General features: G+C 39.8%; 1 protein-coding gene across 1 annotated transcript in view; it reads right to left on the bottom strand.

The window, feature by feature from the left end:
• slc1a7a (solute carrier family 1 member 7a) overlaps positions 1–17,630 on the bottom strand; it is a 40,140-nt gene extending 22,510 nt beyond the window's left edge. The window contains exons 1-2 of the mRNA XM_031754840.2: positions 17,490–17,630; positions 11,240–11,319 (exon numbers count right to left, since the gene is read on the bottom strand). Of these exons, the coding sequence (XP_031610700.1) occupies positions 11,240–11,319; positions 17,490–17,630 (221 nt within the window). The remainder of the gene's footprint in view (positions 1–11,239; positions 11,320–17,489) is intronic.
• Between the last annotated feature and the right edge of the window lie 587 nt (positions 17,631–18,217).

Raw genomic sequence — 18,217 nt, 5'->3', positions numbered from 1 at the left:
TCCGTTCCTCACTGCTTTCTATATATTGCTGTCAGGTTTTTTTCTTTCAGACTTTGGCTATATGCAGATGTTTTCTTAAAAGACCAACAAAAAGTGCAAAGGTAAGCATCTGTACTCTCTAAAACCTTCGCCATTTCTCTTTCCACAAGGGCAGTCTAGACCTTTGCTCTTCTAAAGGCTTTCCAGGAAAACCCTGTTTTGTCATTGGACAGTTTGACCCCATGTGCACTCAGCTCTGCTTACATGTTGTACTTACAAATCTCAAAAGATTTGACACTCGAAGGTATTTCTGGCATTTTAACTAAAAAAAGAAAAAAACCTGAATGTTATGAAAAAGGTGAAGCACTCAATTTCAAAACCTCAGTACCTTTAAGTATTTGCCTCCAACCACAAGGTTTAAATATTATCTAAATGCAGTTACCAGTAAATTGCTGTCTGTATTCTGTGGTAAACAGTTTAATTTAATATACTATGTTAATGTGGACAAATAATGAGTTATAACGCTTTATAATTCACCAACCACCGTGATATTAATTCTTATCACATACATACTGCACTGATGGGCAGGTTATTCCAGCCACTATTTCTTTCTGTCTATTAAAGAAAAAAAAAACACTCAGTGGTTTACCCTTTTCTGTTTTTTTCTTGAACTGAACATTGTGATGTGACTGGAATTGCAATCACAGAACGGAGCATCGCTCGTGGGAATAAACCTTGCACCCACTGGTACATCAGATAACAAATGCAGCTGCAGAAATGATAACTGAAGGGCTTGCCCTGAGCTGCTCAGGGATTAGATGACCTCCAGCAGAAAAATCAAAACGTCATAAGTAAAATGTCACACTGCATTGCACTGGCAACATGTCAAAACATTAATCTTCAGGATAATCGCAGACAACAGTTTAAACTGAATATATATATATATCTATATATATCTATATATATCTATATCTATATATCTCTCTATATATATATATATATATATAGCCCTTTGTGGATTTGTATGTATGAAGCTACAATAAAAGGTAAAGTTTGATGAATGAATTTAATCAACGTCATCAGCTTAAATTTACATTGAAATCTTCTAGCCATCATGTAGCTTCACATTGACCACAAACAGCACAGCTTGCATTGTGAATTATACCATAATCCTGAGAGGTCATATGCACTGCGACTTAAGAAAACAAGATGAAATAAAAAAGAAATGCTGAAGAGGCACGCAAAACACAATGGAAGTTGAATAAAATACAATAGAAGTAGAGAAAAACCTCACAAAACACAAAGGAAGTGTTTTTGGGGAGACATTATTGTGACGGAAAAGCTGTTTCGATGCGAAGGACATGCGAAGGACTCCACTGAGACGTGTTTAAAAGAAGCGGAGGATTCACTGGTGTTGTGAGGGAGAGAAAGATGCAGGTATTACATGTCTTAATCATATGATTCATAAAATACTCTAGACACATGTTTGCTATTAGCGACCTACTGTTAGCTTGTCACTCCTGCAGCTGCTCCGTCACATTATGCTATCCCCAAACACACTTGTGTTGTGTTTTGTGAGATTTATTCAGGTTTTTTAAGTGATTTTGGACCATTTTTCTGGTGTTTTTCTAAGCTACAGTGTGTTTGACCTTTCTGAGCCACCGTAGCATTACTATAAATGTTACCACATTGCTATTTACCCTGCGCTAAACTGAACCAAACTGTCTTTTACAGTATTTTCATGCAGTGTTTGACTAACAACAATTTAGTATTATTCAGATGTTCTACAGCATCTCTCCCCATCTCTGAAAGTGTCACACATTAACCTTTTTTTCTCTCCCTGGGAAATTTAGCAACTCTGCATTTAGCTACCAAGTTACAACGTATGAAAAACAGCACATAAGCACTTTGTGTTTGCTGATATTTGTTAAGGTGTTTTGAGATGACCTTCTACTTAGGAAAAGTTGCTTCAGTGTATCTGTGAATGCAATCTTGCAACTTGCACCATGAATGCATTATAGTAATGAGCAGGAAAAAGGATGCCTTGCTGGTGTAAGGAAGGCGTTGGATGCCATCATTTTCTTATTACTGAACTAGAAAATGCATTTTCTGAAGAAACTGCTGTGTGAATGCTGATAGCTGAATGTTTTGAGCTGAAATGAAATATTTGCTGAATTTTAAGTTAAAAATGTTAAATGAGCTGAAAAATACAGAATTTTTCACCTGAAAAGAAAATTCAGAGTCAGAAAACATCTGAATGAATATTAAAAATTCATTATTTTAATCACTGAAAATTGGGGTCTTTTCTGCTGTTGAGATAAACTCCTGACTGAAAATACCATGTATTTGAATGGGTCAGCTAGAAGGTTAAGCAGGCAGGTGTGAGCCTGGTTACTATAGCGACTCCAGCCAGTGGTGCCCCCCCACACACACACAGACATGTGTGTGCCTCTCTTCTGCTGCTTCAAATAAACAGAAACATGACCCTGAAACAAATGCTTCTGAAGAAAAAACTACAAGTTGTATTGACAAAATGTGGACGTGGTGACAGTGTAAAAACAGCCTGTACTTCTGATTTTCAGACAAAATTTGGGAGCCATTTTAACATTGGACTCTATGGAAGAGTTGCAGGGAGGAGGCTGTGCATTGGTGACATTTATGAAAGAACCATACCATCTACTACAATAACAATAACATTGGATGAAAGAGGGCAACGGTGGCTACATTTTGAGGGTAAAATGATGACTGTAGATCAAACGCTGTGGACACAGCAGCAGTTTAAAGAGAAGATTTTAAGATAAAATTTTTCCCCGCTCCCACTATAGCAGTTGACTTTTCTCACTCTAACTGTCAACATTCCGTCCCATACACATCCATTATAAACTCTGAAACGGGTGAAAAAAAGCATGAAACTTAAACTGGAACTGAAGAAAATGTATAAAAGATATTGAAAAGATAAATACAAGTTGAAAAGTTCAATGTCTTGGCTTCGTTTTAAAGTTTTTGAATGGTGTCTCTAGGTCAACGTATGTGGAAGTAGTTAGAGTTGAAAGAGGAGTAAGTTGAATGAGAATTTGAAGATCCTCCCTTTGAAATACATTGTAAATTTTTGTTGAATAAAGTTGAATAATTAAAAAAATATAACAGTCAAAAATGAGAAAAATACAAGCACACGTCTCCAAAAGAAGATGAATCTAATGGTGGTTGAATGGTTTTTCTAAGTTGAACGGTGTTGAAGGAGATAGCATACAAAAAAGCAGATCTACTCACTGACATCATAGAGGTGCAGATGACACATCAAAGGAATTCCACATGACAGAACTTCAAAATCCTATAAATAGAGGTTGAAACCTCAACTAATTTCAGTGCGGTTTTTCAACTCGGAGCTTCTAGTTGCAATTCTCACACGTCTTGACAAAAGGTTTTTAAAAGTCCCTGAAGTCATTGCTGTGATATCATGCTTGGGTTATCAAAGAAATACTCTCCATCTTGGATGAAGACCATCATTAGAAAGATGAAGGCTTTGAGCCTAGAAGATGATCCAACCCAACAGCCAGTGTCGTCTACAAGCCAAGTACGGAGCAGTTTCTCCACTGAAGTGCAAAGTCCACCTAGTGTGATGAAAGTATCAATGGTTGATCAATCTGCTTTAAGTAGCAACAAACTTGCATCAAAAAGAAAGCAATCTGAAGTTGAGGATCGACTTGATGACAAGAGAAGATTCTCCACAGCAAAGAAGCAACGGCGTTTCTCTAAAGAGAGACCCTGCAGTCACACTGAAATGAGCAAGACACAGCAGAGGGTACCTAACATATGGATCATCGGCTCAAGTTACATAAAGCGAGGAGAATGGGCAGCACGCCACACGTTTGGAGAAAACTTTGGACTTGATGCCAATGTTCATTGGTTTGGAAAAACAGGGATGCGCTGGGATGGCGTCCTTCTTCGTTTTAATGCAGAGTTGATGTCCAGAAAGAGTCCACCCGATATTTTGGTCATTCATGCAGGTGGCGACGACTTGGGACTCATATCCGCCCAGGAACTTTCCTCTGCAATGACTAAAGACTTGACTGAACTGCATGCAAGGATCCCCTCCATGACAATCCTATATTCCTGCATCAACGAACGCCAAGTGTGGAGGTACAAAAATCCAAAGTACATGATGGACATGGGCGAAAAAACTGTAAACTCAGTCATGAGAAAGGCAGTTCATTCCTTTGGAGGCTTCATCATTGAACATCCCTCCGTGAGATATTACGACGAAACCCTATTCGGAAAGGACGGAATTCACTTCAACAAGAAGGGAAATGACGTGTTTCTCACCAACATCCGCTGTGCCATCAAGAAGATCCTGTAGAACCTGTCTCACAGAAAATAGACTTGAGAAAACGCAAGACCTCTGGCATCACCCCTGGCTAAAATAAACTGAATAATTTAAAAAATATAACCGTTTATAAATATTATATATTTATAATTTATGAAAGAACCATAACACCTATTACAATAATAAACACATTGGATGAAAGAGGGCAACAATGGCTACGTTTTGAGGGTAAAATGATGGCTGTAGAGCGAACATTGTGGACACAGCAGCAGTTTTAAGAAAAGATTTTAAGATAAATTTCCCCTCTCCTCTCACTCTAGCAGTTGAGCTGTCTCACTCTAGCCCCAACATTCCGTCCCATACACACCCATTATAAACTCTGAAACGGCTGAAAAAAAGCATGAAACTTAAACTGGAACTGAAGAAAAAGTATAATAGATATTGAAAAGATAAATACAAGTTGAATAGTTGAATGTCTTGTCTTCATTTTAAAGTTTGAATGGTGGCTCTACGTCGATGTATGTGGAAGTAGAGTTGAAAAATGAGTAAGTTGAAGGAGAATTTGAAGGATCTCCCCACTGAAATACATGGGAAATTTTTGTTGAATAAAGTTGAGTAATTTAAAAAATATAAATGTTAAAAATGAGAAAAATAGAAGCACACTTGTCCAAAAGAAGAGGAATCTAATGGTGTTTGAATGGTTTTTCTAAGTTGAACGGTTTTGAAGGAGATAGACGGCGAAAAACGTACGGAAAAGAAAATAATAATAAAGAATAGAAGAACAATACTGTGAATGCTTTTCAAGCATTCACACTAACAAGCGTCTCCTTATCATCAGCTGGAAGGAGTGACAGACTGCACACGAGAAATTAACTAACTCAGTATTGACTATTAGCTTAGCTGCCAGTCAGATTAACAAATGAGATTTAATCACTCATTTGTTGAGGGTCCTGCAACGCCATTCCAGATCATTGTAGTCCATGTTAACCCCTGATTATAGCAGTAAAATCAGGAGGAATTCCATCCACCCAAGACAGAGGTGCTGGAGTCTATCCCAGCTACCACAGGGCAAAAGGCAGGATACACCCTGGAAAGGCTATCAGTCTATCGCAGGGCTAACACAGACAGACAGCTTTTTAGGCTCACATTCATACCTATGGAAAGTTTAGAATTTGAGAGGAAGCTGGTATTTAGTATCCAGAGAGAATTCATGAAAGGTGCACACAGAAAAGCCCCGGCCAGCTGGTGGATTCAAACCCAGGAGCTTCTTGCTGTGAGCCAAGCTAATGCTAACCACCGCTCCATCTCGGTGCTCTAATGGGAATAACTGCCTTTACTCATCCTGGTATCCCATAGATGTTCCTCAGGACCAACCATGCTGGAAACCACTAGCATATACTGTACATAGGTTGGCAGCCTAAGATCTAATGCTGTATCCCAGATATTACTGGAGTCACTAAAGATAATTATAATGAATTTATGTCACATATACACAAAGATGGTCATTAAATCTTAAGCTATTTCTGCATTTTTATACTAAGAATATGGACATCTCTTTTCTCTTTTTTGGTGAGCCAGGAAATCTTTGAGAGATCTTTGTCCTTCTCTCTGATATCTGCGCCAAGGTAGGATTACAGCCTGCCATGTGTAGCTGCCTTGACCGTGATGGTTCAAGCACATGCAGAGCAGATCTGCCATAAGATTTTTGGACCATATGGGGCTTACACCCTGTTCTACCTTCGTTGAGCTAGAGCTTTACAGTAATCCCACATCGAGATGAAAGAGAGGAGGCAGAGACTCCTTGGAATGGAGTATATACTCCTTGGATATATACTCCTTGGATATATACTCCTTGGAATCCATGGTATATAGTGGTGACATGAGTGATGCTATGACCTGTGTTTCAGGAGATTGCATCAATGTTCAGTTTAGTTTCAATGCTTAATATATTCAGAGTATTCATTATAATTTTGTACCAATATACTGTAAAAAGAGGCTCAGTCGCTCCTAATGGCCAGAATTATCCAGGAGCATACTTGCCACAAGATGAAATCATTAATAGGTACATTAATCTCATCAAAATGGTTCTTTTTAGACTTTTGATTCAAAGAGTTTTCAAATCAATCATCAGTCTGTGCATTCAAAATAGAATGAGGCACCTAGACAGGGAAGGTTATGAGCTCCATCTGAAATCATGTAGAAAAAAGCCATGTTTACCTTTTTGAGAAATGACTTGAATATCAGACGGTCAATAAGTTTAGTCTACTAACGTTAGATTTTGAAACCATCGCTGCAGTTATTTCCAGACATTTTTCTAAGGAACAGTTGCAATGTTTGCTCGCTTTGTCAAAGTTAATACAAGCCTGTGTCTTTTGGGGCAAACAGAGTCATGGAGAAGCTTAAGAACGCTGTTTTGATTGCTACTCGGTAGAATTATGCATTAATAAATTACTTATTTAACGAATTCATATTTATTTTAGTTGCTGTTGGGTTGCTGTATGGGCATCAGGGTTAGTCAGGAAGAAAAGTGTGCATAGCTCTGCCAGACGTTGCTGTGGTATCTGACTCTCTGTACTGTATGCTGAGATTAAGAAAACCAATTTCCTATAAACCTCAAAGTGCACTGTGTGACCTCCCCAGCAAACTAACATCACTATACAGCATGCGGTTGGGATTTTAGCTGTAGGTCTATTTATCTCCCCTTCAGGGTTCAGGGATCAGGGCCAAGACTGAAGCACACCAGATAATGGCAAAATGAATCCTATAAAAATGAATGTTGTGATGTTGGTCTCTTTTAGTAAACTTTTAGTAAAATGGGTAGCTGGCAGCACAGAGTTAAGATTTAACCTCTGTAAACCGACTTTAGGCGGGACTTTGGGTGCCAGAAGATTTCTGGTTTTCATTTGTAGTCTGATTACTGAGTCCATGTGGAAACAAAACATGGAAGGCACTTGCTGAAATGCAGACTAAAAATCTCAGGTTACAATCTAATGATAGACTTTTATTACCGTTTTTAACTTATCTGCATTTGTAAACAATGACCTTTGTATGGAACAGCTCTTGGCCCAGGTCTTGGGTTGCTGCATCTGCCAGAAACCCAAAATATTAGCTCTTGTCAACAGAAGCTAAGCCAGACGATGACAGCCAGTTGCTATACTGTTTGAGCTCAGTCTTGTTTCTAGCTGTTTACACAGGGATGCTTTAGTAAAAAACCCTAAACACCATAATTGAGTCCAAGAACAAAGCGAATGTTGTCTTGACAGTTTTATGATTTATAATAATGTTGATTAAATGCACAAACATTCAGGTCACCAAATAAATCTGTAAAGTTCATTTTTACCCTTGAAATCAAATTCTGTAATAGTGGCGTTCAATTCAAATATATTCAACTAGCCCAGCATCAGATTCTCTCTTACTCAGTAGGCGAGACACACTTTACCGACAAGCTGTCTCAGCACAGCAAGGTTAAAAGCATATTTGCAGCTAGTTAAAAATTGTTCCTAAATACTACCATAAAAATAGCGCTTGGTGAAATATAAAGGAATGATTTGCATTCTGACAGCCAGCAAAACAAAACAGTCTCTATCAAGCTAAAGAGAAGAATGCAGTTCTGCACAACTGCAACATGATTTCTGCAGCTTGACGGTTAATCGTCCAAACGCAACACTAAATCACTCTAGCAAAGAAGGAAAAAGGTGCAAGGACTTGAATTTGGTGCTATAGTCGAGTGCATGTCCTTTATAATGTATGTCATTCATTTATGACATGTCAGTTAAATTACTGTAGTTCTTTATACGTCTATTTATAGTCTCTGTCTGGGAAATATTCACAGGGAACTTCTGGCTGTCTGACCTAAGTGCGCCGTAGCCGACCACCTGCCTCCAGTATGAGAGCTGAAATTAGGCAGGCATTGCCCTGTGAAGGGTAAATTTTATTGAGCCACACAAAGAGCAATTAATCCCGTGTCGTATTGTGGGGCAAAATAAAAATCACAGCAATTCTCAAAAACAGATACTATCGTTAAGAAAACACATCCTGAGATTTCAGTCTAAGAGAGTGAGAGCTACATTACACTCCCAAGGAGCATACAAACAGATGGATTTCTATCCAATTCATTTTGTGTGTGTGTGTATTTTACAAAAACAATCAATTCTAAAAGCTGTGTAAACAACCTGTGGCACACCCACTCAGATCTGTTTTGTAACACTCATTTTGCTGCCAATTATTTCTTACTCACTTTGTGGTTGTAAAGTGCTCGTTGTGTGGATGCTGCACATTTTGAAAAAAAACGCTTTTCATCTCTGACCTTCAGATCTGTGCCAAAGTTAATTAAATTCTAAAGGCCTTCATCAAAATGCAAATGCTCACTTTAAGCGGGCCCTGAATGAACCAAATGAACGTCCTGTTGTCAGTATTTGTTACAATTAAAACAAAGATTTAATTTCAATCCTGTGAAACTAAATAAACAGGGACCATAGGGAGGCACAAAGTGCAGTTGCCATTGATTCAGCATGACGCGTTCATGGGATAATCTGGTTTCCGCTTTGGCTGGTGTGCAGATGGCAGTGGGAGGGGAAAAAATGGGGACAGACAGGCCATAGGGCTGGGAAGGATATTCACCCCTACATAAGCCCTACTGTACCGTGCACTATGTCAGCTAGCCGGTCTGTGCATCCCAGTGTTGATATCCGACAAAAGCAGGACATTGCTTGCGTGACTGCACTGTATGCATGCCTGTAAAGAGTTATAAAGAAATGAAGGCAGGAGGTGTAGCAGTAAGAAGTCATCCTTCCACCTTTATTATCCATTATTGCCCCCATCGAGATCCAGGCAGATATCAGGATCTGTGTGCTACAGACTCAAATGAATCTCTAGGGATCCACGCTCAGAGCATCATAGAGTCGCCCTGATAGCTTTCAAGTTTCTGTGTGCTTTAACAGAGCGTTGTACTTGGCTGCATTTGGCCTCCTGCCTGCAGATACTGTTTCAGATTAGGTGTAGTTAACGTCTCTTGTCCTCACGAGGATGCCCTGCTCTGAATCTGGGAATCTGGGGGAATGGATCATGGCTGTGTATAAATAGCAAATCACTGCACAATGCTTCACGCTTTTACTGCAGAGAAAAAGATGGACAGAGAGAAATACACAAGAAAGGCACATAAACACTGTCAGATAGAGATAGAGACAGCGAGGGAGACAGACAGGGAGAGACAGAGAGAGGGAGGATTAACTTCTCATCCAGTCTTTGCTGTTGCATAGATTGTAAGTAGCTTATTGCGCAAAGCAGCCTGCATGTAACCGGTGCGTTTGCATGATTTGTTTTGGGAGGTTTTTTTTGTGTGTGTGTGTGTTCAGTACATCACTGACCTCATGCAGGCAACTAAGAGCTTGGGGCCTAAAATAATCAAACTGGAGAATCTGGCAAGCTGTGCTCTACTAAGAATGCATCTGAAGCTACAAAAGGCCAACAGCTTTACTTGCATATAGACATTACTTTTTAATCTTTAATGCTGAAACATGTAATTGGGCGCAGTAAATATCAGAGAACAGAGATCCAGGCTGTGCTTTTTCCAGCAGCCCCGGTCAACATGAAGCCATGCAGGGGCGGGGTTCCTGGAGGCTATAAAACTCAACCAACACAATTTTAAACTTAAATCAGAGTATGATCATGATTTATTTATAATTGCAGTATGTTCATATTTTGCATTGCAGTCTAACTGCATGCCAGAGCCAACTTTCCTGTTTAATCCATTTCATTCAAATGTGCTTTATTTTAATCTTCTATTTTATTTGACTCTTTTAAATCTTATCTGTAGCTGCCTTTTATCATCGCCTTGCAGTGGTAACATATTTCATCCAACAGGCCTTACACGTCTTATTACAATAAGCATGCAGAATTGCCTTTTTCTTTCTTGTTTCACAGCAATTTCCCACAGTGTGCTTTTTTTTTTTTTTTTTTTTTGAAAAGAAGACTTGTGCATCTGCGCTCTGTGTTGTATATATAAATGTATAACCGAGGAGGTAGAGTGGGCCGGCTTTGCAGTTTCATACCTGGTATCTGCTCGTGGGTTTTCATATGAATGGTTGACAAATTGCTTTTTTAAAAGTATTCAAGGTAGATTTTTTTTTTCAAGTTTGCAGTCAGTGCAGATCCTTTGTGGAAAAAACCCCACCTCCTGCTGTCACCAGACAGCAAGTGACAGCAGGAGGTGTTTTTCATTGTGCGACTCTGAGACAATAAAGTACTTTGAAATTCACAAAAATGGCAATATGAATTCTTGCTTTTCTATTTCTGCAAGTTCCTTTTTGCAGAAACATTTTTCTCAAATGGTTTCACTCTCTATTACACAGTACACATTTGTGTATGAACAGGAACAAACTGCTGTGAAGGTTTTGTACTGTAATAAACCAGTCTTTATGGATATCGTGCTTTAAATGCTTTAAATGTCTTTGAAAATAGAAAGATGTGTATTTTTTATATTATAATAATTAATTTCTTTTTTCTTTTACAATGAGGAACTCTTCTTGTAGATTACAGTAAACACACTTAATGGTAGAAAAGGAACAGAGACCCTGATTTCTCACACTGTCCATTTTCAGAGTAATAATCAATACCATAATTGACACTGTGCAACCTGTAAAATCATTCAGTACATATAGAGGTAGGGGATGAGTGTAGTGACACTGATGCCTAAATGGGGACTGCAGATATTTTGTTTACTGATCACTGTAGCACAATATTGTTATCATGTATAATATAAAACTTCAGTGTACCGTAAAAATGTTTATCTTAATCGTTTTTATGGCGTGCAGCGCTGAAAGCCAACATCCATGTAGATAATTAAACAGCTCTTTTATCCACTTCAGAATTTAGTACTTGTGGCACTGAAATGTTGTGTTTGTGTGTTAGTGTTGTGCAGAGCTGTGTTGCCCTTACCTCGACACGACGAGGGGCAAAATTAACATTTTCAGCATCCTCATTAGCAGCTCTCCTGGAAACTGGAAGTACTTCACCTCCTGTAAGCAGAAGAGAAAAGCTGTTTTTTTTTTTTTACTTTGCCAACAACTCTGAGGTCAAACACCATGTCAACATTATTATTATTACTGCAACACAAATTGTAAAATGACATCCTCTCTAAATCAGACATTGCCTTCTTTTTGTAACTTACCAAACAGACCCTTTTATAGTATACAGCTGCCCTTTAGATTACACTCTCCCATGTAAAGTTGACTTCAACACAAAACAGATTGGATCTGCAGAAACGCTCCGAGCCTTGCAAACCTCTTAGGTCACTTGGTATCGACCTTTTACAGTTTTAACACTATATTCAGTCACTTTCAGATTACATGTTATCTGTTGGTGGTTTTTTTTTCAACCAAAGGCTAAATTTGTTTTCAAGATCCAACATCAATATCAGTAACATCCTTTTGCTGTCAATAACTGAACAGGCCTCAGTGTGTCTTTTGTGCATGTGTTGTCTGTGTGTGAAAAGGGTTGCCATCTTTCTGACTTTTCTGGCTAAAAAAAACTTCTACACTCGCTCAAAACACAATGGCTGAAAAGCGAGGACAAGGATGGCATTAAACATGTACTATTTTAGAGCTCTGTTCATAGTACGGCTAAAAAGCACTGAACCAATCACACTGAATCATAATTTGACGTAATCCCACCTTCAAAGAATTTTTCTATTTTTTTCAACTGAATTTTTGAGTGACATAGGTTGAGTTGGAATTTTCATCCCTTTATTTTCCATCCATCCATCCATCCATCCATCCATCCATCCATCCATCCATCTTCTTCCGCTTATCCGGGGCCGGGTCGCGGGGGCAGCAGCCCAAGCAGAGAAGCCCAGACCTCCCTCTCCCCAGCCACCTCCTCCAGCTTTTCCGGGGGGACACCAAGGTGTTTTCAGATATAATCTCTCCAGCGTGTCCTGAGTCTGCCCCGGGGCCTCCTCCTGGTGGGACATGCCCGGAACACCTCACCCAGGAGGCGCCCAGGAGGTATCCTTATCAGATGCCCGAACCACCTCAACTGACTCCTTTCGATGTGGAGGAGCAGCAGCTCTACTCTGAGCCCCTCCCGGATGGCCGAACTTCTCGCCCTATCTCTAAGGGAGAGGCCAGCCACCCTTCGGAGGAAGCTCATTTCTGCCGCTTGTATCCGCAATATCCTTCTTTCGGTCACTACCCACAGCTCGTGACCATAGGTGAGGGTAGGGCCGATCTACGTCCCTACCCTCACCTATGGTTTATTTTCAGCTGTCAAAAACAAACACAAGTTTTCATCAAAGCCACTTGTTGTGTAAACATTTAAAAGAAAAAAGAATGTCTGTCACGATCCAGGGTCATCTCCATTATGTCTAGGTTGCTGTTATAGGTCATTGTTTCTTAGATTCTCCTTGTGTCTTCACCCCTGTGTTTAAGACTCATTCCTGAGTCTCATTATGTTTCCTGTTTTATTTTGAAGCGGTCTGGTGTCCTATGTTCATTGTGTTTAGTTTCACTTCCCCTGTCATTCTAATCAGCTGTTTCCCCATGTGTTCCCACTTCCCCTTCACACCATGTTTCCAGGTCTCATGTATACATGTCCAGGTTTGTTCATGTCAGGGTTCTTCATGTTGTATTTTAGTTCACCCAATTTAGGTTAATGTTTAGTTTTGCATCAGTTTGCCTTGCCCTTTGTTTGCACCTTTTTTATCAGCCTTATTAAACCTTTTGTTAATTCAAGCTATGTTCCACGTTCCATTGTGTCTGCGTTTGGGTCCATTATTCACATTCCACACAATCTGCTTCCACACACTGTGACAATGTCTTTAAAAGCAAATGTCAAGAAACTTTGAAGCAGTTACAAAAAGCATGAACAGTCTGAATAGACTAGATAGATTTGAAATGTCTGAATCCCCTAAAGCAGGTGTTCAAATACTTCAAAGTATTCAAAGTAAGATTACTGTATAATAACATGTTAGAATAAATACAAAAAAATGTGTTTTTAAAAGTCAAGTTGCAGCTCTGCAAAGAAACCAGGAGCTTATCGGGTGTTTTTCACACTAATATTGTACTAGTTTCAACTACACAGGTGGAAACCTAAAAACATCTTATGTAACAACTAGAAAATCTGTTGGAAAAAAGGGGTACAGTGATGTTAACATAACTTATATCAGTGATGACTTTTCATACCTACAGTTAATCTATCACTTATTAGTCAGATATGTGTGGGTAAGGAGAGACAAAAATTTCTGGGCAAAGCTTCAAAAATCGAGATTCACCTGAAGATCAGTTAATAGAGATTGGCCATCCTCCTGACAGCTTTTGCCTGTTTTAACATGTTTTACATATTGTTTTGGTTGATATCACTGTGATCAACAGCATTTACAGCACTACACAGACAAAGAGGAGCTAACAGGAGACTGAACACTGGACTCGTATGTATGTATTAAGGTAAAAAACATAGCACTTAACCGATTACCTAATCAGCAGGTCAAACAAATGGGGGGGGAGCATGTGGCAAAACAGAACGGAGGTGAAGAGTTGGAAAGGAACAAATGAAATGTAAGTACATCACATCTGTGCATGAGATGATGGAGCAATAGAAGCTTTTTGCTTCTGTTTTTAAGTGGGAGAGCTTTTAAGGCTAAATGGCCATGTGTGTGCGCGTGTGTGTGACAATGTGGGTGGACGCAGTACGTACACGCATGCATGTTTATGTGCATGTGTGTGAGACTTTGTATTGCGTGTGAGGGACAAACACAGCTGCCACTGAGTCCTGGCATCTGCTGAAAGCAGAGCAAACTCTTTGTTAGACATGTGGTACTTGCGGACACACACGCTGAAGCTGGCATACGTATATGCTTGTTTGTATGCAAACCCAAAGATTAAGCCATGAAGCCCGATGATCAACACTTGCATCAAAGCTTGCATCAAAGCCCTGTCTTGATGTTGATTGTTTTATGGCAAACTAATGTGTTTCTGAATTGCAGCTGGGCAGCTGAATCGCTCTGCAACAGTAGCTTTCTACAATGTGTGCAATTAGTGCATGTTAAATATTCTCTGTGCTCACAGAGCTGCGGGGTTACAGACCATCTGGGAAACAATCAGCCTTTGAGTGCTCTTACAGTGTGCACAGAGCTGTTTTTGTGACATGTTGTAATTTATTTTTGACATTTCTGTAAGCCACAACTTCTAATTAAAATTACATTTTAAATGGCAATACCGCTCAAACCTTTAATCTGCACCATTAATACATTTCCTTACATCTTCCTACTATTTAATTTTCAGTGATATTTTGTAAATGTCATTTCTTCTGTTGCTTCACTGTATTTGGTAAAGGTTTATTTATTTTATTTCGTATTATTTGTTTTACACAATTCCCATTATTTCAACCCACAACGACTGTCAAAGACAAGCACACTGAACTATTTAGTGTCGTTTATCAGCGAATTAATTTGCTCTGCCTCTTTACTTGAACTAAAGTTAAACAAGCAAATCAAATATTTCAAATATTAACTTATAGCAAGCATAACACATCATATTCTTCCTCCCTGTGTCAGGATGCTGAGGTGGGCAATCATGGGCAGTGTGTAGAACGAGACATGTCACATTTGTGTGTAACACTGCAGCTTTTCTTGACTACTGTTACGCCAGACTAGATTGCAGTCTGATTTCTTTTTCTTTTGGAGCATTTGTTAAAATTTTTATTTCTCAAGTCAAACACTGTCTTTGACACTGATGCTAATTTGTGAATGGCAGTGATGGACTGTGGGGCTCTGTGATCCAGGATTTCAAAGACTGTAAGATGAACTGTCATAAAACGTTGTACAGCCATGATGCTCAGAGGGTGTAGCCAGCTGACACTGGTGATCTTTTGGCTTTTTATCTGACAGAAATTATTTTTTTTTTAAGAAAATGAGCCCTGCCCTTGACAGGACTGCAAACCTGTGCAGACAGTATCCTGCCTCACAATCTATGACAGCTGGCATAAGCTCCAGGCCCCCGATTGGATAAGCAGTTAAGAAAATGGACGAATGGATGGATGGTCAGTAATTTAAGTTATAACGAATTAAGATGGGAGGAGGTGGGGGGGGGGGGGCATGTGGCAAAACAAAATGCTAATTAGCGCTCATCTCAAAGTAGCATTACCGCCATTTATGTAAACGTAGCCGCTTGACTCCAGACTTTATATAGAAGGTGGATGCAGACATTGTAACAGCAACAGTTTAAAACCTCAAATCTGGTATTCTGGCTGTTGGGTTTTGGTGAAGCTATCAGTGAACATGAGAGGATGAGATGCTGCCAAGCAAACGCCAGCCAGAGCCTAAAGCATACCTGACTTCAACTACTAATTCAGACCATAAATATTAACTAGACTTTAAATACAAAGTAGAGTTATTTTTGCGTGACTTTATTTACTGTAAATTTCCATCACTACATACTGTACTAATGTGACAACTTGTGTACTATTGTATGGCAACACTGACTAGCTTCTGTCCTCTTTAACATTTATGTTTACATCACCAATCAACTGTTGCCAGGTAAAGCCAACTTCATAATTTTGGGAAAGATAAAATAACTATTACTTTATGAATGATCTGAACTGATTCTCTATTTCCATTTACTTCCATTTATTTATGAAGAATTTTGATGTGACTACCAAATAGTCTCAATGATTTACGGAACAACACTATAGTTGCCAGCTGACCGATGACTTCAGTGTCTTCAGCAACCCTAAATAGACAGCAGTTGAAGAAAGAGGACACACATTTACTTCCAGTGGGACTCGGAGAATTTAGTATCCTAACCTGAACACTTTAATTCACTGGATCGCCTGCTGGTGGACATGTGCCATAAACCTTAGCACTGCTTTGGATTCTGAGTGCCCGCTGTGGGCTATTGCCAAATAACAGTGGCCCATTCTAGAGTAAGGTATTCTGCGTATGGACCTTTCAAGCTTTGTGTGCTAAATATAAAACAGATGACTGATGCTGTCATCAAAGCACAGCTTTGGCTTTTCTGCACCACATGGATCAAAACAAAAGCACCGGGATGTCGTACGGCTGACTCTGACAGCAGGCGGATGTTCAAATGCCCACAGTGTCAACATATTTCATCATATATCCAACAGCACACACACACATCTACGTCCTCATCATTCATTTTCAAACAACTCCCATTTTTTTAAATTCTGTTTCAAGCACATCAAAGTCATTTTTCAGTTACATTTAGTTTAGACATGCTTTCTCAGCAGCCTCTTAGCATCTCCTGAATTCCGACTATTGAAGATCTCTTCCCATTCAGTCTTGTGTGACTTATATAAGTAAACACAAATGGCATGCCTTGATGTGATTTTTTTTTTTCTGCGAGCGACTGACAACTAATCTTCCCACCAGCAATCCCTTTTCTATGGATTCACTCAGGCCATAGACGATCTGAAAAGTTAATAAGATACAGTTTCACATTTTAGACAGGGAGAAATACAATTCCCTCATCTTTGGAAAGTCCTTTGCTATTACAGTGTCCCGGCTGTAGCTAATAGATTGGATTGTGAATGAGTCTGACCTTCGATGCTTTTCTAGGAGCAATCAAACCACTTTGATTGAGCTTTTTTTATATATACTGTGACCTCTGAGGCCTTTTCATGTCGTATTTTTGCCTCTCTTTTGCAATTGCAGCTTGAGAGCAAAACCTCGCATAAGCCACTGGAGTTGGATTCGTCTGTACTGAGACATCTGAGACATGATGTAATATTCATTACAGTGTAGCTCTGACTTCAGTGGGCAGAACTGGTGATGAAAAGTATATTTTAATGAAGTTAAGGGTGACAGTATGACAATGAATGTGTAGTTGATTGCTTTGTATGCATTTGGGAACAGGAATCAGCATGACTAATTATTTAATTTGTGGCTTAAGTCTGGTTTAGGGTTAGGGTTAGGTATGCAGTAGATATGGCTAAGCCCGAGAGTCTAATTGTTTGTCAGTACAATTTTCTTTTTGCATGTTTATGTAAATGCTGGTGGTTATGACATGGAGTGGAGGTAAAAAGAGGCTGATACAGGGGAGTGAGGATCTGATTTTATCACATAAGAAGGATCCAGGGGGTGACAACGAGGGGGGAGATAAGACAGAAGGGGGCCAGCAGGGTAGCGCATTTATACTGGGTGCTGGGGGTGGGAGTAGGGGGACTAACTGACCTGCTCGGAGAGCTGCTTGCCTCTGAGGAAGAAGCCCAACAGGCAGCCGATGACCACGGCCAGCACAGACAGGATGAGCAGTCCGTTCTGCTTGCAGACATTTTTCACCCGCCCCCAAACTTCTTCCAGAGCCACCGCCATCCTCCTCCTCTTCTCCTGGTTCCCTCTGCAACTTCTCAACCCTCAAAGAAAACCACCGGCAAGCCCCCCACCCTTCCACCTCTTATTTAGCCATATCAAGAAATCAGAGAGCCAACAGCTGCCACAGCACTGGAAAAAATATCAGGGTGTGAATGCAGCAGATGGGAGGGGACAAAAGGGGATAAATGTAGAGATTGATAAGTGAAAAAGTATGCTTTTAAGGAAAAAATGAGAAAGTAGAAGATTACGCACGAAAAAAAGTCATTTAGCTAATGGAGGAGGATTCAAAGTAAAATTGAAGAGGTAGTCGTCCAAAAATAAAGCACTTCAGGAGTTTTTCTCCTCTGAGCTTCTTCCTCTGTTACTTTACTTTGAGCATCACACAGATCCTCTCTCCCGATCCCTGTCAATCTGTTTCTGTCTCTTTCTCTGTCAGTCAACCCCTGCACCCTCCTTACCCTTCCCCCACAGGCACATTCCAGCTGGTGACCAACAGGGGGCTCTGCGACAGCTGGTGGTATTGTCATCGGGGTTAATACTACGATCCTATTAGGCTTCACTGCACAACTCAGATCAAAGGCTGGATT

This window comes from Oreochromis aureus, linkage group 18 (genome assembly GCF_013358895.1).
Source record: "Oreochromis aureus strain Israel breed Guangdong linkage group 18, ZZ_aureus, whole genome shotgun sequence".
Classification (NCBI taxonomy): domain Eukaryota; kingdom Metazoa; phylum Chordata; class Actinopteri; order Cichliformes; family Cichlidae; genus Oreochromis; species Oreochromis aureus.
This window is presented reverse-complemented; position numbering and strand designations above follow the sequence as displayed.